Source organism: Nicotiana tomentosiformis, chromosome 11 (assembly GCF_000390325.3).
Source record: "Nicotiana tomentosiformis chromosome 11, ASM39032v3, whole genome shotgun sequence".
NCBI classification, from domain to species: Eukaryota; Viridiplantae; Streptophyta; class Magnoliopsida; order Solanales; family Solanaceae; genus Nicotiana; species Nicotiana tomentosiformis.
This window is the reverse complement of record NC_090822.1, coordinates 16,727,090-16,748,982: the sequence shown is the minus strand read 5'-3', so window position 1 is coordinate 16,748,982 and position 21,893 is coordinate 16,727,090. Positions and strand designations below refer to the sequence as shown.

Sequence of the window (21,893 nt, the reverse complement as noted above, 5' to 3'; positions counted from 1 at the left end):
CCGCATCACTGTCTATGGTTGACCACTTTTTCTTCAAGTAATTGTAAAAACCTTAAGAAGAAATATTCAAAAGCATCCCAAGTTCCTCGACATCAAACTCCATCTCAAACCCACTTACCTTACTCCTAACCACATTTCCATCAAACTCAAAATTTGCATAGAACTCCACCACAGCAGACACATACACCGGAGGGAAAGCCTTGACAAATATGTTTTTTCATCTCTGTAGCTCAAGTTTTTCAACCAGTTGAGCCATCCATTTTTCATCAGTGTTTGCAAGAATCTTCCTATTAAGCACTTTTCTATTGCTGAGCTTAGTTAGTTTATCAACCACAACTGACACACTATTTTTCTTCTTTGCTCTACTAGCCCCTGCAGATGGGGTAGCAGTTTTTGATGCTTTGACAACCTTTCTCATTTTTGTTGATGACTTTTCTGCCAGAATAGAACCAGACTCATCTTCTCCATCCAACTCAACTACAGGTTCCACAACTGAAACTTGCTTCCATGGTTTCTATGCACCTCTGGACTCCTTAATGATTTGTTCATCAACAACCTTTCTTTTACTCCATGTGAGAGGAGTCTTGGCATGAGGAGCCACTTCTTTCCTTGCAAGGACGTCAGACTTTGTTGCTTTCACAGGAGACTTCCTGGGTTTCTTCCCTACTTCAGACAAGGTCAAGTTATCTTCATCACTACTGACCTCCCCATCTCTAGTGAAAGGAGTTAACAAGCGCCCATGTTCTTCAGTCCTTTTCTCTCCACTTGTTTTTTCTGAAGGGGCTAGGATAGTGTTTCCAATAGTCATAGATCCTTTAGATTCCCCATTCGTATTCTCATTCTCTTCCTCACTTTCTTTATCTTATCCCTTACTCTCACCTGCCTTTCTTGATCCTTACCTTCACTCTCAGAATCACCCTCTTCTTTACTGTTCTTTTCTTCTTCTACAGAGTTATCCACTTGTTCATCTATCCTAACTTCTGTCTCACTCTCCTTCTCTTCACCAAAATCTCCCTCATTCTTACTCTTTTTATCTTTATTAGCAATGTCCTGAGTAGGATTCCCTTCATTAATGGCCACTACCCCTTCTTGTTTTTCACCTTTATTATTATCATCCTTATCCTCCATCTATCTGAAAGAAAGACCATCAGATGCCTCCTTTTGTGTTGGTTCTTTACTACCTTCCCTCTCAATCATAGACATAACAATAGTTGTATCTTCCCCTTTCTCTAGAGATACTACATTTATTTTATAGTGGGTTCTTCAACTTATAGTTTATCACTTCTGGGTGGGACAATATCTAAGGGTGTAACATCTATAACAGATACCAGAACGTATAATTTTGAGGGAGGGAGTTTTACCTGACATGTAATAACTAGCACTGATGCCCCCTGAACCACAACTTCCTTAACCACGCTGTCTACTTTAGCAGCAACATCAGGTACTGCCTTGTCACTCTTGACTAATTTTCTTGGAGTAACCTTGATCTTGATTGACTTAGAGGTATTTTTTGAAGTAGGTAAAGATGTATGGGTGGTTGGTTTTGGAAATGAAGGCCCAGTGGAGATGGGGATTGTGAGAGCAACATGAATAGGGGATGATGGTGTGGGTACAATGGAAGATAACGATAGAGAAGGAGCAGGTGTGGGTGCATGTTCACTTGAAGGTTTGACAAATTTCTTTGATTTGGGCTTCATGTTCTTGGATTTGGCTTCAGTCTTGGATGATGCTTTAGCTTTATAAGGGGTTTGGCTAGGTTTAGACATGGCGATAAGATAGGAAAATCGACGAAGGAAAAGAGAGAACTATTTCTTGATTCTTGCTTAGGGTTTGGGAGAAACAGTAATGTCTGAGAAACTGGTCACAAAGGATTTTTAAAGGCGTTACTCCTGATTTGACTGGAAGAGAGAGTGACCAGATTTGAGTTATAACAGGACTCTTATAATGGTTACGTTAACTATTAGGATTTCAGGAGTAATTAAACTCTAATCCATGAGTGCTTTAACTTTAACTTTGACTAGATGACAACTGGAAGTGAAGCTAACATGATTAGAAAGTCTGAGCATAGTAGTAACTTAGGATATTAAGTCCTAGTAAATTAAGACAAGATGGCACGTACCTGAGTCAAAGAACCAATTCCTTAGTAACTCTTTACTTATTTCTGCAATAAAGCTTCAACACTATAGGTTAGTATCATACAACATAGTTATCAGCTATATGTTTCTAGGAAAATGTGTGTGATTTATACAAGCACGAGACTGAATCCAATATATTGTACTTGACTATCTACATCTAATTATACCTTTTCTAGCCAATTATTGGGGTGCAACTAGTTGGAAGTATTGATTAGACCTAGTTCTAGTCTATTCCTTTCAAAGTGGTCCTTACTCAGAGCTTTAGTAAAGATATCTGCAATTTGGTCTTCAGTTTTATAGAAGTTAATTGAGATGTTCCCTTTTTCAATATTGTCTTTGAGAAAGTGGTGTCTAGTATCAATGTGCTTGGTTTTCTTGTGCTGACATATATTTTTAACAACGTTTATGGCACTAGTGTTGTCACAGAAAATAAGAACACAATCAACAAAATTATCATAGTCCCTTAGTTGTTGTTTTATCCATAGTAGTTGAGCACAACAAGATGTTACTGCCACATATTCAGCCTCAGCTCTGGATAAAGCCACTGGGTTTTGCTTCTTTGTTTCCCAAGACACGACACAAGAACCTAGGAAATGTGTTGTTCCCGAAGTGCTTTTTCTGTCAACATGAAAACCTGCATAGTCAACATCAGCATAACAAATTAGATCAAAGTTATACCCTCTAGGATACCACAAGCATAGATCGGGAGTCCCTTTTAGATATCTAAGTATTCTCTTGACAACCTTTAGATGAGACTCTTTAGGATTTGCCTGAAATCTTGCACACAGTCCCACACTGAATACAATATCAGACCTGCTTGCTATGAGATACAACAATGATCTAATCATTCCTCTATATAGTTCATAAATATGAAGTTAATTATAAATGTGATATTTGGTTATTATATTGTACACTTATGCATTTGATGAGTCCAGTGTGGTGGTGATATTTTGTTATTATATAGTACACTTACGAGTATCTATCGTTTCATGATGAAATTGAGAGTAAAAGCACGAAGGGAGATGCCGTGCCGTATTTATCATGTTATGGAGAGATTGAGAGTAAAAGCACGAAGGGTGATGTTGTGCTATTATTGTTGTTCCATGGTGATATTGAGAGTAAAAGCACGATGGGTGATGCCGTGAAGTCTTTATTCATTATGTTATCCATTTCCATTGGTTGGTGATTTACTTGAGAGTTTTATGTTATATTTGTTATAGCTATCATATCATGTTCCCCTTCGCATGTCCCCTCATAATAGTACATGTTTAATCTTTATTGTTGTTATGTTGTATGTATATTTTCATTTGCACAGGTTTAATCACATGGGTGTCCTGTCATAGCCTCGTCACTACCTCATCGACGTTAGACTCGACACTTACAGAGTGTATTGGGTCGGTTGTACTCATACTACACTCTGTACGTCTTTTGTAGATTTTGGTACTGGTCCCAGCTATCCTTGAGGTGCATCAGTTCGGATTAGCTTATTTGCAGACTCGAGGTAGATCTGCTAGCGTCCGCAAACCTTGAAGTCCCCCTCCTCATTCATTATTTACTGTTCATTTCATTTGAGAAAGTTGTACTTATTTCAGACCCTATTTGTAGAACCTCTAGAAGCTCGTGTACTTGTGACTCCAGATCCGGGTTGTACTTGCATAATTGGGTCATTATGCTACTTCATACTTTATTATAGTTTTATTTCTGTCTAATTGGTTAAATTGTTCGATGTTTTTAAAATGGACAAAAGAATTACTCTAACGTTGGCTTGCCTAGCGAGTGAAATGTTAGGCTCCATCACGGTCCCTAAGTTAAATTTTGGGTCGTGATAAATTGGTATCAGAGCACTAGGTTGCCTAGGTCTCACGAGTCACGAGCATGCTTAGTAGAGTCTGGAGGATCAGTACGGAGACGTCTGTACTTATATTCAAGAGGCTATGGAGTTTAGGAATAATTTCACTTATATTCTTATCTGTCGTGCGATTTTATTGAACTATTCTATTCTTGTTCTCTCGCAGATGGCAAGAACATGTACTGCATCTTCAGCTGGACGGCAACCGGAGCCCCCACTGGCAGCTCTTGCGAGGGCCATAGGTCAAGGCCGAGGCCGCGCCAGAGGCTGAGGCAAATGTAGAGTTCAACCTAGAGCTCGAGCACCAGCACCAGCACCAGCAATGGAGCATCAGGTGGCTTTTGATGAAGATATGCCAACTCAGACTGTACCTGTTGGACCAGCTTAGGTCCTGGAGGGGTTCATAGCCACTCCAATACTTCAGTACGCTCTAGTCTGTTTGGTGGGCCTTATGGAGAGTGTGGCCCATGCAGGTACATTTCCTGTGGCACCAACCATCTTTCATGATAGGGAGGAGCATAGAGTCACGCTACTCACACTCCGGAGCAGATAGCTCCCTAGTATCAGACTCCAGCAGCCCCGCTAGCTGGGGTAGTTCAGCTGGTTTTTGCGGCACAGGCCAGTGATAGGCTCTCTATGTCTTCTGAGGGCTTATTGAGATTGGACAAGTTTATAAAGATCATTCCAGTTCACTTCAATGGTGCACCTTCTTAGGACCCACATGATTATCTTGACCGCTACCATGAGGTGCTGCGGAACATGGGTATAGTTGAGACCAGTGGGTTTGATTTTGTAGTATTTTAGATGACGAGTTCCATCAAGAGGTGGTGGAAGGATTATATGTCGACCAGACTAGCTGGGTCACCCGCTCTTACTTGGGATCAGTTCTCTCAATTATTTCTAGAGAAGTTCCTCCCTATCACACTGAGAGAGGGTTACCATAGGCAGTTTGAGAGTCTCCAGCAGGGCAGTATGACTGTTACTCAGTACGAGAACCGTTTTATGGATCTAGCACGTAATGCTCTTCTCTTGCTTCATATTGAGAGGGAGAGGGCGAAGAGATTTATTTATGGACTCACTCACCCAATCAGGATACAGATGGCCAAGGAGACTGGGGGTGAGATTTCCTTTCAGACGACTGCTAATATTGCTAGGCGGATCGAGATGGTTCTTGCACAGGAGAGAGGACATGGGTCTGATAAGAGGCCTCGTCATTTCGGTGGGTTCAGTGGTGCCTCGTCTAGAGGAAGGGGTACTTTTGGTAGAGGTCATCTCCCCAGGCCATTTCACTCAGCGCTCCAGGCATCTCACAGTGCTTCAGGTGGTCGTGGCCCTCATATATATCATCTCGATTAGCTAGCCTATAGTGCACCACCAGTTCCTATTAGTGCACCTTTGCTCTAGAGTTTTCAAGGGGTTATTCAGGTCGACAGGGTTAGCTTTGGGGTCGATAGTCACACCAGCCGATGTCCTATTATATTTGTGGTGACCCGAGGCACATTGCTAGATTTGTCTCTCGGGCACCGAGTAGCTCACAACAACAGGATTCTCGTGCCATGGTTCTGACACTGTTTGCTTCACTTCCCGCTCAGCCAGCTAGAGATAGGGGTCAGGAAGCCAGAGGTTAACGTCAGGCCGCTAGAGGTAGAGGTCAGACAGTTAGAGGTGGGGGCCAGCAAGCTAGGGCCTGTCCCAGGGATGTAGTTCAAAGTGGTAGGGTCCCGCCCCGATTTTATGCTTTTCCAGCGAGGCCTGAGACTGAGTCATATGACGCTGTCATCACATGTATCGTTCTAGTTTGCCATAGAGATGCTTCAGTTCTATTTGATCTGGACTCTACTTATTCCTATATGTCATCTTATTTTGCTTCATATATGGTTATGCCTCGTGATTCCTTGAGTTCTCATGTGTATGTGTCCACACATGTGAGAGATTCTATTGTTGTAGATCGTGTATATCATTCGTGTGTGGTTACCATTGGGAGTCTTGAGACTAGCGTAGATCTCATACTTCCTGATATGGTAGATTTTAATATTATCTTGGGTATGGACTGACTGTCACCTTATCATGCTATAATAGATTGTCACGCCAATACGGTGACCTTAGCCTTGTCGGGGTTGCCTCGATTAGAGTGGAGGGGGACTTCTGGCCAGTCTATCAATAGGGTTATCTCTTATGTGAATGCTCGATGTATGGTCGAGAAGGGGTGTCTAGCTTATTTGGCTTATGTCCATGATTCTAGTGCGGAGGTTCCTTCCATGGATTCAGTACCAGTTGTTCTTGAGTTTCCAGAGGTGTTTCCTATGGATCTGCCGAAGACGCCACCCGACAAAGATATTGACTTCCGTATTGATTTGGCTCCGGGCACTCAACCTATTTCTATTTCGCCATACCGTATGACCCCGCTAGAGTTGATGGAATTGAAGGAGCAGTTGCAAGATTTACTTGATAAAGTCTTCACTAAACCTAGTGTCTCGCCCTGAGGTGCCTTTATATTATTCGTGAATAAGAATGATGGATCGATGAGGATGTGCATAGATTATCGGCAGCTGAACAAAGTCACCATCAAAAACAAGTATCCACTGCCGAGAATTGATGACTTATTTGATCAGCTTTAGGGTGCCAAGGTATTTTCGAAGATTGATTTGAGGTCTGGCTACCATCAATTGAAGATTAGGGCATCCGATGTCCCTAAGACAGTTTTTCGGACTCGGTATGGGCATTATGAGTTTCTAGTGATTTATGGATTTTATGAACCGGGTGTTCAAGCCCTACTTGGATTTCTTTGTGATTGTATTTATTGATGATATCTTGATCTACTCCCGCAGTCGAGAGGAGCACGAGCAGCATCTTCGGATTGCACTTCATAGTCTGAGAGATAGCAGTTATATGCCAAGTTATCAAAGTGCGAGTTTTGTTTGGACTCAGTCACTTTCTTGGGGCACGTTGTATCGACAGAGGGCATACAAGTGGATCCTAAGAAGATTGAGGTAGTTCAGAACTGGCCTAGAGCCACTTCAGCTATGGAGATCCGGAGTTTCCTCGGTTTGGCGAGTTATTACCACCGGTTCGTGGAGGGGTTTTCATCTATAGTAGGCCCATTGGCCAGATCGACCCAGAAAGGTGCCCCATTCAGATGGTCATACATATGTGAGTTGAGCTTTCAGAAGCTCAAGACTGCTTTGACTACGGCGCTAGTGTTGGTGTTGCCTACATGTTCAAGATCTTACACGGTGTATTGTGATGCATTTCGTATTGGGCTCGGTATAGTATTGATACAGGATGGCAGGGTGATTGCATATGCGTCGCGGCAGTTAAAGGTTTATAAGAAGAATTACCTTATTCATGACTTAGAGTTGGCAGCTGTTGTTCATGCACTGAAGATTTGGAGGCACTATCTTTACGGCGTGTTGGAGTCTACAATATTTGTTCAAGAAAAAGAATCTCAACTTGAGGCAGATGAGGTGGTTGGAGCTGTTGAAAGATTATGATATTACCATTTTGTATCACCCCGGGAAGGCCAATGTGGTGGCCGATGCCTTGAGTAGAAAGACAGTGAGTATGGGCAGCCTTGCATATATTCCAGTTGGTGAGAAACCGTTTGCATCAGATGTTCAGGCTTTGGCCAATCAGTTCGTGAGGTTAGATATTTCAGAACCCAGTCGCTCGGACTTCCTTGTATGAGCGCAATAGAGAGCGGCAATATAATGAACCTCATTTTCTTGTCCTCAGGGACACAATGCGGCAAGGTGGTGCCAAGTAGGTTATAGTTGGAGATGATGGGGTTTTGAGGATGCAGGGTCGTATTTGTGCGCCCAATGTAGATGGACTTCGTGAGATGATTCTTGAGGCCCACAGTTCCCAGTATTTTATTCATCCTGGTGCCGCCAAGATGTATCAGGACTTTCGGCAGCATTATTAGAGGAGAAGGATGAAGAAGGATATAGTTGCATATGTATCACGGTGTCTAAATTGCCAGCAAGTAAAGTATGAGCATCAGAGGCCTGGTGGTTTGCTTCAGAAGTTAGAGATTCTTGAGTGGAAGTGGGAGCGTATCACTATGGATTTTATTATTGGACTCCCACAGACTCAGAGGATGTTCGACACGGTGTGGGTCATTGTGTACAGGTTGACCAAGTCAGCGCATTTAATTCTTATGGCAATTACCTATTCTTTATAGCGGTTGGCTGAGATTTACATTCGCAAGATTGCCCGCCTTCACGGTGTGCCTGTGTCTATCATTTCTAATCGAGGTACGCAGTTCACCTCGCATTTCGCACTTGTGTTATGGATTTTGGGGGTTCTTGGGATCGGTTCTTGCCCCTTGCAGAGTTCGCCTACAACAACAGCTACCGGTCAAGCATTCAGATGGCTCCCTATGAGGCATTATATGGTAGGCGGTGCCGGTTGCCAGTTGGCTGGTTTGAGCCGGGAGAGGCTCGGTTGTTGGGCACAGACTTAGTACAGGATGTCTTGGATAAGGTCAAGATTATTCAGGATCGATTTCGCACAGCTCAGTCCAGGCAGAAGAGTTATGCCGACCGTAGAGTTCGTGATGTTGCATTCATGGTCGGAGAGAGAGTGTTACTTCGGGTATCACCCATGAAGGGTGTAATGAGGTTCGGAAAGAAGGGCAAGTTGAGCCCTAGGTATATCGGATCCTTTGAGATTCCTGAGAGAGTAGGTGAGGTGGCTTACAGGCTTGCATTACCACCTATTTTATTAGCAGTCCATCCGGTGTTCCATGTGTCCATGCTCTGGAAGTATTACGGTGATCTGTCCCATGCGTTAAATTTCAGCTCAGTCCAATTGGACAAGGGTTTGACTTATGAGGAGGAGTTGGTGGGTATTCTAGCCCGGCAGGTTTGACACTTGAGGTCAAAGAGTTATCCTTCAGTTCGAGTGCAGTGGAGAGGTCATCCGATCCAGGCATCCACCTGGGAGTCCGAGTAGGACATGCGGAGTAGATATCCATACCTTTTCACAAGTCCAGATACTTTTCTATGTTCGTTCGAGGACGAACAGTTATTTTAGAGGCGGAGAATGTGATGCCCAGATAGGTCATCTATAGTTTTAAGCCTTAATTATGTGTTTCGAAACCACAAATAGCTCCTTTTTGCCTTTCTCGATTTGCATACGCGGTCTGTGTCTTTTTTCCGGAAGGATTTTATGTGAAATACTGATTAAAATATGAATTCATGCCTTAAAAATCAATTTTAGCTAACTTCGGCCAACATTTTGAGCAAATGAACCCGGATCTATGTTTTGAAAGGTCCCGGTGGGTCAGTATCGTAATTTGGGACTTGGGCGTATGCCCGAAAATTTGAAGTTTAAAGGTTTAAAGAATTTAAAGATTTAATCAAAGTTTGACTTTATTGCTACAGGGTCCAGATTCTGATTTCGGAGCTTAGTATAGGTTCATTACTATAGTTATGACTTATCTGCAAAATTTGGTATAAAACGGAGTTGAATTTACGTGATTCAGACGTTCGGTTATTAAAAATAAATTTTTTTAAGTTTTATTGAAAATTTCATTTGATTTGGTGTCCGATTAGTAGTTCTAGGTATTATTTTGGTGTTTCGATCGCGCGAGCGAGTTCGTATGATATTTTTGGACTTGTGTGGATATTCGGTTTGCAGTCCCAAGGGTTTGGGTGAGTTTCGGATTGGCGTCGGAGTGGTTTTGGACTTAGAAAATAGCTGGTGCATGTGTGTACTGGTGATGGATTGCAGACTTCGCAAATGCGAGGTCTGGCTCGCAAATGCGAGCCTCACATTTGCGAAGGAGACTTCGCTTTTACGAGCAGGGGCTGGGGGCTGGCTTCTCGCAGTTGCGAGATTTGGGTCGCAATTGCGATCTTCTCAGGTTCGCATTTGCGAACATATTGTTCGCATTTGCGAAGGTAGCAGAGGTGTGAAGGACTCGCATTTGCGAAGTCTTTTTTGCATTCGCGGGGTTGGCATTTGCGAACCCTAGGTCATAATTGCGACATCTGCGCATGATCAAAAGCTGAGATAGACAGGATTTTTGTCATTCTTTCAAATTTTCAACCCTAAAAACTTTAGAGGCGATTTTTCCAGGAACTCTTATTACCCAATTCATTGGTAAGTCACTCTAACCTACTTTCTTTCAGTTACCTATTACATTTCATAAGATTTCAACCTTAAATCTAGGATTTTCATGGTTGAAATTGGGGATTTGGGTTGAATTAGGGATTTTTGTAAAATTGGAATTTAGACCTCAAATTGAGGTCAGATTCCAAAATAAATTACATAAACGGGCTTAGGGGTGAATGGATAATCATCTTTTGGTCTGAATTTTGGGTTTGGACCAAGTAGGCCCGAGAGTTGACTTTTGTTGACTTTTTCAATAATGAGCCTTTTTTCATTCGTGGGTAGTTTCTCAGGCTTATTTTGAATCGTTTGGTTAATAAATTGCTAGATTTGGTTGGTTTGGAGGCTTGTTCGAAAGGTAAAGCTTTGATTGAGCTTTGAGTCGATTTTGGAGCGAGGTAAGTATCGTGGTTAACCTTAACTTGAGGGATTAGGACCTGTTTGCCTATTTGCTACATGTTTAGATGTTTGGGTACAACGTATATGTGAGGTGACGAGTACTTATGCGTGTTGTTGGGTTAAATCACGCGGGTGGGACTTGTTTCTTGTAATTTACATCCTTCTTTGATTGTGGTATCCATGCTTAGGCTAGTTTATTACTTAATTGATCGTTCTTTCCGCATTTATGAATTATTTGTGATAATTGAGTATTGTTTTTGGAAGTTGAGGTTTGGTATTATGGAACCGTTGTTGAAGTAAGGTTTATTCTTGCTTATTCTATCTCCCCAAATGTTATATATTCATTGCTACATGGTAAGGGAGAGTGTTAATGCACGAAGGATGATGCCGTGACGATTATTGATTTATTCATTGATTAATACATAGTGAGGAAGAAAGTTAAAGAACGAAGGGTGATGTTGTGCCGTATTTATCGTTTCATGATGAAATTGAGAGTAAAATCACGAAGGGTGATGTCGTGCCGTATTTATCATGTTATGGAGAGATTGAGAGTAAAAGCATGAAGGTTGATGCCGTGCCATTAGTGTTGTTCCGTGGTGAGGTTGAGAATAAAAGCACGATAGGTGATGTCGTGCAGTCACTATTCATTATGTTATTCGTTTCCATTGGTTGGTGATTTAGTTTAGGGTTTTATGTTGTTATTTATGTTATAGCTATCGTATCATGTTCCCCTTCGCATGCCCCCTCCCAATAGTACATGTTTAATCTTTATTGTTGTTTTGTTGTATGTATATTTTCGTTTGCACAGGTTTAATCACGTGGGTGTCCTGTCATAGTCTCGTCATTACCTCGTCGAGGTTAGGCTCGACACTTACGGAGTACATTGGGTCGGTTATACTCATACTATACTCTACACTTCTTCTGCAGATTTTGGTACTGGTCCCAATTGTCCGTGAGGTGCATCAGCTCAGATTAGCTTATTTGGAAACTCGAGGTAGATCTGCTGGCATCCGCTGACCTCGAAGTACCCTTCCTCTTTTCTTATTTACTGTTCATTAGACAGTTGTACTTATATCAGACTCTATTTGTAGAACCGTTAGAAGCTCGTGTACTTGTAACTCCAGATCCGGGTTGTACTTAGATAATTGGGTCATTATCCTACTTCGTACTTTATTGTAGTTTTATTTCTCTCTAATTGGTTAAATTTTTTGAAGTATTTAAAATGGGCAAAAGAATCACTACAGGAAAAATGGGTCTTTAGGGACGAGAAAACTGGTCCCTAATAGTCCAATTCTGGTCTCTAAAGGTTAAATAGTGACCAGTAAATTATGGTGGCCGCCGGCGCTATAGGCTCCGCCGCTAAAAGTCAATAAGGACGAGTTGAGTAGCTGGTCCTCAAAGAGTTTTTACAATCGGTACACTTCTGGTCCTAAAAGCACTACCACATTTCTGGTCTTAGTCAAAGACACGTTTGGTGCTTATATATTTTTAGCGACCAGTTTGTACTGGTCCTATAAAGTGTTTAAGAACCAAAACCCTAATTGCTAAGCCTCTCATATCCAATTTATCCCCAAAATATTATACAATTTGCAACAATGATAATCAGCTTAATACAACATAATTATCAATAAAACTAAGCTTTTATATATATACTCATCAAGGTTAAATCACTAAGACCTTGATGGAAATTTCAATTACATGTCAAATACAAGGAGGGGGACATATACCTTACCTCCTATATATTTCTTAGAATTCACACTTTACATACCACAACTATCAAAATATCCTCGCTATACAAGTTTGTCTAATACATTTCAAAATTCCTCCTGGTGTAGCATCTTGATGTGGACTTTGTATGACGAAGTAAATTACTATTGTCGATATTTTTTATGTATCCATTAGGGTGATAAACTTTCGTGTTTTGTGTTCAACACCTTGTTGTTTGGATATATTTGGACATTTATCTTGTGCCTGCACATATTAACAACACATATTAGCCTATACAACCAGAAAATAAATCCAAATGAAAAATTTTACTATACATAAAACATTTTCAGTAATTCTCCATTTGGATGAAATACTCCACAATACTCAAATGAAATAAGGTACCAGTGAGTTATAGTAGTTCAGTAATTCATATAAGCATGAAAAGAAAATATTTGCATAAATGATAGCTCAAGATAAAGGACATTACATAATCTGAAAGGATGAAACTGAAATCATCAATGTTATTGCCTTTCTCAAAAGACCACCAATCATTCTCCACATATGTTTCTATTCAAATAAAATAATTGTTGTATATTTCTAACATCATTCTTAACCTAAGAACTCCAACAGAAGATGTTCCTTAAGAACCATTTATTTGAAAAAGATCAACGAAATCATGAAAATCACAACAGTCTAAATGTTATTGAACTCTCACTGGATTGAAGGATTTTGGTGCTAATAGAGCAACATTAGAATCTGGGAACATAAAATATTTGAAAAAGAACAAATGAGTCGAAGCTTACATATCTATCCCTTGTCTCTAGGTTCAAAGACGAAATACTTCGCATTCACCTCAATATTGAAACTCTCACATGATACACCTGCAACATCTTAATAAGCTTGAGCTTGCAGAAAAGATGTTTAGGACAAACTACCTTATTTCTATCTTCTTTACACAAGGTATGTAGCTTCAATGTACTTTAAGAGTTTAGAATTTAGCAACTCAACATAGAAAGTAAAGAGTAAAATCAGTGAAGATGAAACCATCATGAGTGATTATGTACGACTCACAGTGAGAAAAATTATGTTTCTCGAATATAAGGACTTCTCCACAGATCCATTTTCAATGCCCAAGGTAAACAAGTATCGGAAGATAATAAAGGTTTTTGGTTATACATATTACATCGAAAAATTACTGAACCTCGGAGAAGAGAATCTATATGATACTTCAAACATAAAATGAGAATCTAATTATCTAACTAACAGTCTTAACTTGTCCCCTCAATTTGCCTGAGATTGAGATTTAGGGTTAGTAAAATACTTAAGATACTATGAATTATCAAAGATTTTTACTATAGGCCAAAAGACTGCCTTATCCATTATAGGGACCTAATTTTTTTTAGTTACTGATTATGCACTTTAATATACACACAAATTAATAGTCATATTATTGGAGGAAAATAGAGAATGAGATAAATAGTCAATCTTAGTTACCTTTTGGAAAATATCAACTAATTTAATTTTAAGAACATATATAGAAATATCAAAAGACCAAAGTCATCAACTATTTAGGTTTTCTAAATTTCTTGTTTTTGTTGATTTTTTAGGAAGCTCTAGCTATAGGATCTGCTAAGCTAACTACATTGGTTAAAGAAAACATACATTAATGAAATACAGGAATCTTCAAATGTGTACATTCATACTAATTTAACGCTGAACCAAGTAAACATCTCAAGATTACCCATCATAGGTAGTTAAAGCCCTTTACTTGCTTAGCTGTGGTTCAACTTTTAAGAAGTGAATAGTATAGATAAGCTATCAGATTTAACTGTTTTAAATACAACATTAGAATTACCCCATCCAATCAGCATTATCCTCACCACACTGCCTATACAAATCTAAAAATAAAAAACATGAATATCTAGAATGAATAAATGAATTAAAACACCTAATGGGTCAACAAAATTTTACTAATTCTCCTTTTTTGACAAGGAATTGAACCAATTTACCTTATAGCAAAGGCCACGGTCACAACCTAATCCCATATTGCCTTAGTCCTCTAAACAAGTTCTTACAACACTAATGCGCTTCTTTATATCAATGTGGTCGTTCATATGTAGTGATTTTGGTTTTTCTTACTTCCTCTGCAAAGTTGTCTCACATTTTACAGTTTAAAGGAAAATTTGGACCGATATATAAAAATAAAAAAAATAAAAAAGAGAAAAATTTGGGAAATCTTGGCGTAACACATGAACTAGTTTATTGCTTTAGAAACATCAAAAGATATTAGATAATTTTGGTTAAAGATCTTTTATTTTTTAGTTCCTTTTACCTCTGGATTAATAAAAACTGACATCTTTTTTACTATATAAAAGCAAATTTAATCAACATTTAATATTTTTTTCCTCATAATCCTTAGAATACAAATTAATGTTCACACACTTGCATTCAAAATGAAATTTCAAAAGAGAAACACTTTTGTTCCCTATAGTTTTTCTCTCACGAACATAACAACTACGGGGAGATATTTCTATTCTTCATCCTCCTTGCCCACCACGCCCCAGCTTTGAATGAAACCCTATCAACCATCAGTGGTCAGTACAATCGGCACCGAAGATCGTCATACTCAACAATCATTATTCAGTAAGAAAGAATGTTTTTGGTTTTAAACCTAGAAACAAGAGAAAGAAAGATAGAGACATGCATGTTCATAAAGACAACTCTTGTCATCGCCGGTTTGTGAGTCTAATTTTTTATCGGATGTTTGAAGGGACATGGGGGAGGTTTAATTAATAGTAGAAATTTTTTATATTGGCGCAAAATATAGGGACCGGATCTTTATTCTTTCGGTGATCGGGTTTTGCACCCTTCGTTAGTTTAGAAATAAAATATGAGGATTAGGGACCACAAGAAAATCTCGACGCAATATGTGTGCGTTTAGGGACGGTATTTTAACTCTGTCGCTAAAAGGTGTCGCTAATAAGCCATTTTCCTGTAGTGAATTACTCTAACGTTGATTTGCCTAACAAGTGAAATGTTAGGCGGCATCACCGCCCCAATTCTGAGTCGTGATACTATGTATGTTTATGGAATTAAAACACGAATGCAATGTTTAGTATGAGAAATGTTTTCCGAAAGCTCTTTTCAACTTTGGCTTAAATAATTTGTTTTTTGTTTCCAATAATTAATTCAATTAGAAAAGCCCTGTCTTCTACATTGATTTTCATTTTCATTTTTCTTTTTTTATTGCTTTCCTTTTAAAAAGCAAACGAGAAACTTAGTGGACAACTTTCAAATTGTATTAGTATTTATAATTGATTTCTTCTTAGAACGAAAAGATCTATTAGATAATTAACTAGTCGCTAATAAACTACTTTTCCATATAAAATTAGTTGTTGTAATAGCTAAAAGCCCCATCTCTACATATATATTATTTCCAATAATTAACGGGATCCAAACGATACATCCCCCAATCCCACATGTTTACAATATAAATGCCTCCATTTTGTTCTTGTTCTCTATCAATGATTTTGTATTATAAAGGTACTTGAAGATCCACGTTTTTATTAAACTAAGATATAATCGTCAAATTTCACAATCCTCTTCTTGTGACGAGAAAGACCTACATTGAGCTAGAAAAATTTGTTCACACTCATATTTGCATCAAATACTATTAGTTATATAAAATTTATATTATATATCTATTATGTTGGTGTAAATAACGAGCGTGAGTAAGTTTTTTCTCATCGAAAACGCTAAGATTTGTTATCTCTTGTTAATATTTTTCCTTAACAATATTATATTTTCTTTTATTAAACAGAAGAAATATCCAATATTAAAAAAGGAATAGTGAAGAAGATTTTTGGGGAGGAAGAAGTGACAAGTATAGTCGTGAGAGTTGACTAAGTCGGGTCAACAAATGAAGCTTTTTCTTTAATGGCACATAGTTAGAGATGGAAATTTATTTCAAAGAAGAGTCAAATTCAATACAATTTGAAGATGCATTTGGAAATTGATAATTGCATATTCCTAGCTAGTTCCACCAGAGATTACGTAACTTCGATTAATATTTATTTGTAGACTTTGCAATTGCGACGTTCTTTTAGGTTCTAATTCTAAATCCTAAGTAGTTCGAAACAGGAAAAATAGTACGATAAAATTCATATTTTGAGGGAGCGTAAGAACTTTCAGCTCCTACTTTAGGAAGAAAAATGAGGTTACATTAAAAAAAAATTATTTACATTTTAAATATCTCGGGTTTGATCATAGTTCATAAATATGAAGCCAATTATAAATGTGAGATGTATTTCTCAAATCTATGAGACCTATAATAAACCTAACAAATTATTAATTACAGTTAGTCCCCCTTTTTAACCCTTATTATATAAATACACCGTCAGAATTATTTTATAACTTCGGTTGTGTGTAATAACTATCTAATACTAATAGACGGACTTAATCTTTGATCAATTTGCAGTATTAACTCAAATAAGTACTCAATTATATATCATTGAACCTCAAGTATTTTCGCGTCCTCATATATCTTGATCTTGGTTTTACTCATAATATTCTTACAACTTTGACACAAAAGGTGTTCTAACTTCTACGCAACTAGTGTTTTCATTTCCTTCTCGTTATAGAGACTGTTACGTCGATTCTTCTTTTTAACCTCCTTAAAATTTATCTATCTATCGTATCGGTTTGTCTGTTTAAAAATATTTAAAACCTATTTGATGTATTCGTATGAGAAAAATGATAGTTTACTTAAAAGTTAGTTATCAATTATGTGTAATTCAACTAGTGTGTACGTGCATAGCAAGCCACGAACCTTGGAACTCATATTGCAGCAAATCAAGATTTTCCTTGGAAAGAATCTTCTACCAAATATTTTAGCTGTATAATTAAGAAAGAATCATTGCGCAACATTTTAAAAGTAATCACAAGAACCATAAAAAAAATTATGAGGACCGACTAAGAACCTAACAAGCAATCATATTGAGATGCTTTAAAAACCGCCAAAGATTGTGATGAACTGGATAAGATTCCTAGCTCGCTCTTAACTAGAGATCTCAGTGAGCTCTATGAATGATTTTTTTTTATATATAGGACATTTCTTCCTTTAATGAACTTTACGCGGCACGAATCTGCATTAATTGGGGCCTCATAAAAAGTAATAAATATCGGGCGAGAATAAAAGAATATTAAGATATTTTGGTCAATTAGTTCAAAGTAAAAAAGATTCTTGGAGTTCCTTCACATGGTACGCTACTACATCGAAAACAAGCCATGAGAAATTCATGGCTCCCAATATTTTGGAAGAATTTGATGTAATGCATGGTCAAAACATAAATCTCATTACCTACTATAGATTTCTCTTTTGTTTTTTCCAATTAATTGTGGACCAAATCAATTTACTTCAACCTGCAATTTTAGCAAGAAATTTGTGAACTAGCAAAAAGTTGGCCAGTTTGTTATTCTTATACATTAGCTTTTGATATGCCACCAACTTGAGCTTGTGGCTCCTGTTCATGGTTGGGAAGATTGAGAAATCTACGTATAGATAAGAATAGATATATTATGACATTAATAAGAAGACACAATTCTTTTTCTTCTTTAGAATATTTTAACAAACTATTCAATTTTCTCGTACATAATGAACTATAAGATGAGAAAATAGAATTTATCATGAGAACTCTTTTAAAAAAAAATGTAAAACACATATAGTAGTTTTAAATTTATATGAACATAAAGTGCACACAAAATTCAGCATAACAAATTTTCCAATGCGAGATCCATGTTCAGTGTTTTTAGAATTGTTTATGGTGTTTTGGAATTTTTCCTTTCTTAATTAAAGATACCGGGTTTGTATTGAAAAAGAAAAATTCTGGTACAAAATATTTTTTCCTTTAGTGAGCCTTACGCTATGCAAGTCCGATTAGTAAGAGGCTTAAAATGAATACTGAGAATCGAGTGGAAAATAATGGCCTCCAGGGCATATCCAGAATGTTAATTACGGGTTCAGCAAAATCCAATAAATTTTGTTCAAATCATATATATATTTTTAAAAATTTATTGAATATACATAAATTATTAATTTAAATTTCGATAACCTAAGGAATTTAATAATCTAGAAACTATAAATTTCAAAATTTGGGTCGCCATTTGTTGGTCTCCTTTTAGAGGCTTCTAGATATCCATGAAATAAACTTTTAATAAGAAATGTTCCCATTATGTATGGCATTTCATTGCCTTTTCATTAGTTAATGTGTACCCATACATTAGCAACGTATCGCCGTAATTAGCTTTCAACTTCTGACCAAAATGCAAGGGTACTTGTCACAAGTGACAAGACTAAGGAAATTAAGCATTGAAGCTAACAAATTTGTCAATATGTTGTCCAATTATCGTGACTGCCACCACACAGCTCCCTTATTTAATTTCTTAATACAATACAGGACTGCTTACAATTAAATGGTTTTCGATATCGGTAGTTAATATTTAATAATCACCTCGTTTAGTCACTTAATCTTGACTTCTACGTTCTAGATTGATGATTGACCCTACATATTTATGTAAATCCAATTTATAAGCGATTTACTGAAGTAACTAGTTATGCACACAACATTGTCAGTGTTTACTAAATGAACCTTACACATTTAATTGTCCCTTGACCTCATAATACTAATTCAATCAAGTAATATGTATTGTATTGTGTGATCATTTTATTTTAAAAATTATCGTTAGAAAGAACATAATACTCTTATTTTATTAGATATGTCTTTAGAATTTTCATTATTACTTCAAGTAATTCCTAAACAATAAGAGTCATAGGCATAGGTTATTTCGCGAAAGAATTTTATTAGCATTAGAGGCCGAGTTATGATTTCATCTTTATGTGTTCTAGATTTTAGAACGATGATCTTATAGTGTGTTAGTTTGAGTGTTCTTATGAATTATTAAAGAATTTGATTCTTTATCGTACTCCTTAGACGTGAAATAAAATAAGCAGTAAAGTAAAAAACAACGATTTTACGTGAAAAATCACCCGGCTCAAAAGGTGCAAAAACCACGACTTATTGCGTAGAATTTTCAACTTCAACTCCACTAGAACAATGAGCCAAAATGTATCGATTACAAGACTATAACTCCATACTCTCCAATACTCCTACGATTAATTGATTTACAAGTTACTCTAACCTGTAAAGCAAATACTCACTCCAACTCACTAATTGTTTGTAACACTTTGATTACAACTTCATTTCCTAAAATACATTCACTAGACTAACTCAAGAAGAACACAACACTGGTACTCGACTAGAGTGTGTAAGATGTAGTTCTTCAGTTGATGCGTAAAATGATAGGTTTAGTAGTCCAGATGGATAGTATTTAAATGCCTGGACTCCAAGATCTTCTAGAAGTCCTATGCGTAGTCAGCTTCTCGTTCGATAGGACCCCTACTGTTTCAAGGATTCCACCAGTCTTGGGACTCTTGTCTCTCACTTATTTATGCGTATCTTCTTGGGCAACAACCCTTATCATGTGAAACAACCTTCTTCTACCAAACTCGGACCTAGGTAACTTTGATATAAAGTTACTGTCTTGCACAAACGTACAATCATCAGCCATGGGAATCTGGTCCTTCACCCGGAGGAGCTGGTTCTTAGAGCAGTTAAGAAACTGCGTTGAGGACCTGGTTCTTCGAATATTTCATCAGAACAAACTTTGCTAATCATCAAAATCTCAATACTCAACAAATTCTCCCTTTTTTATGCTAACAAACGTTGTACATACTAGAACTAGGTAATCACACCAAATCATGATCAATAGGATGACAAACTTTGTACATTCTAGAACCAGGTAATCACACCAAATCATGATCAACATGCATATCATACCACAGACAAACATACCCATACAACACTCCCAACTCTATCTTTCCCCTTTTGGCATCATCGAAAAATAACAAAAGATGTTAGATGTATTAAGTAAAGTTAATGCAAGATTCAAATCCATACATGCTATAACACTAGATCAAGAATTATCAAAGCAAACAGATTAAGCTGATGATGTAACCAAGTACGAAGCATTAAAACATTATAAGAGAAGTCATGTAGCAGTGCCAAAAATAAGCCCAGGGCCTTGTCTTAAACCAGTAGAACAAAATAAACTAAACCTGCTGCAACATACTCAGACTAGAACATAAAAAGACAGAAACTAAAGAATCACTAGGATAACAAAAGAAACTAAGGACTCTGGGGAAGGAACATGTTCATGGGTGAGAGGTAGAGGGGTTCAATGTTTTCACAAGGGTGGCAATCTGTTGGGTATGAGCTTCCCTATCCCTTTTGAGCTCTTCCCCAAGCTGCATGATTTCTTTCCTCAACAGTCAACTCCAACCTCTTAGTGAGCTCTGCTACTCTACTGCTTCCAAGTTGAATAGCAGAACATGTTGGTCCTCTAGCCTTGATCTTCTCACAACCACACTGCTTGAGGATAACAACATCCAAGAGATCATTGTGATTTCCATACTTAAGCTCACACAAGGCAATATTGAGCTTGTCAAACAACTCAATCAACATAAAGCCATAAGGAATAACATGCTTAGGCTTGGAAGTGTCTGCCATATGCTGAATCATCAGGCTAGAGAGATTGATAGGTCTGCCAGTGTCAAGCAGTTCCATCACAACCATATCCAACAGAGTAGCCTCATGCCTTCTCTCAAACCTCCGCAGAATGCATAAATTGACAAAGTGAAACAAAAGCTTGTGGAAAGGGGTCATATCAGTCTTGTACACCTTCTCGGGAGCATCCAGTTCAAACTTTTGAGAGAACTTCCTTGTGACCACATTTTCTGTGTCCGCATCATTGTCTATGGTTGATAACTTTTGCTTCAAGTAATAATCAAAACCTAAAGAAGAAATATTCAAAAGAATCCCCAGCTCCGCGGCATCAAACTCCATCTCGAACCCCATTACCTTACTCCTGACCACCTTTCCATCAAACTGGAAGTTTGCATAGAACTCCACCACAGCAGGCACACACACAGGAGGGAAAGCCTTGACAAACATGTGTTTCCATCCCTGTAGCTCACTTTTTTCAACCAGTTGAGCTATCCCTTTTTCATCAGTGTTTGCAGAAGTCTTCCTATTAAGCACTTTTCTATTGCTGAATTCAGTGAGTTTATCAACCACAATTGGCACACTCTTTATCTTCTTTACTTTACTAGCCCCTACAGATGGGGTAGCAATTTTTGTAGCTTTGACACCCTTTCTCTTTTGTGTTGATGGCTTTTCTGGTAGAGTAGAACCAGGCTCATCTTCTCCATCCAACTCAACTACAGGTTCCACAACTGAAACTTGCTTCCTTGGCTTCTTGGTACCTATGGACTCCTTAATGATTTGTTCATCAACAACCTTTCTTTTACTCCTCATGTGAGGAGTGTTGGAAGGAGGACCCACTTTTTTCCTTGCAGGGGCGTCAAACTTTGTTGCTTTCACAAGAGTCTTCCTGGGTTTCTTCCCTACTTCAGACAAAGGCAATTTATCTTCATCACTACTAACCTCCTCATCTCTAATGAAAGGAGATAACAAGGGCCCGGGTTCTTTAGTCCTTTACTCTCCACTTGCTTCTTCTTAAGGGGCTATGAAAGTGTTCCCAATAGTTAAAGAGCCTTCAGATTCCCCACTCGT

At 38.0% G+C, this 21,893-nt stretch overlaps 2 protein-coding genes and 1 long non-coding RNA gene across 3 annotated transcripts; 1 reads left to right on the top strand and 2 right to left on the bottom strand.

The window, feature by feature from the left end:
* Positions 1 to 2,329: 2,329 nt before the first annotated feature.
* On the bottom strand, positions 2,330 to 2,983 carry LOC138901086 (secreted RxLR effector protein 161-like). Its single transcript, XM_070188818.1, has one exon. It carries the CDS (start codon positions 2,981 to 2,983, stop codon positions 2,330 to 2,332), a length of 654 nt encoding a protein of 217 aa, XP_070044919.1.
* A 1,805-nt stretch (positions 2,984 to 4,788) lies between these two features.
* On the top strand, positions 4,789 to 6,467 carry LOC138901085 (uncharacterized). The gene is made up of 2 exons (XM_070188817.1): positions 4,789 to 5,236; positions 6,064 to 6,467. The coding sequence occupies exons 1-2, from the start codon at positions 4,789 to 4,791 to the stop codon at positions 6,465 to 6,467; spliced, it is 852 nt and encodes a 283-aa protein (XP_070044918.1).
* Positions 6,468 to 12,153: 5,686 nt separating this feature from the next.
* Positions 12,154 to 13,166, bottom strand: LOC108943583 (uncharacterized). The gene is made up of 2 exons (XR_001967517.3): positions 13,008 to 13,166; positions 12,154 to 12,468 (listed from the first exon to the last, which is right to left on the bottom strand). It is a non-coding gene; the product is annotated as an uncharacterized lncRNA (long non-coding RNA).
* Positions 13,167 to 21,893: the final 8,727 nt, after the last annotated feature.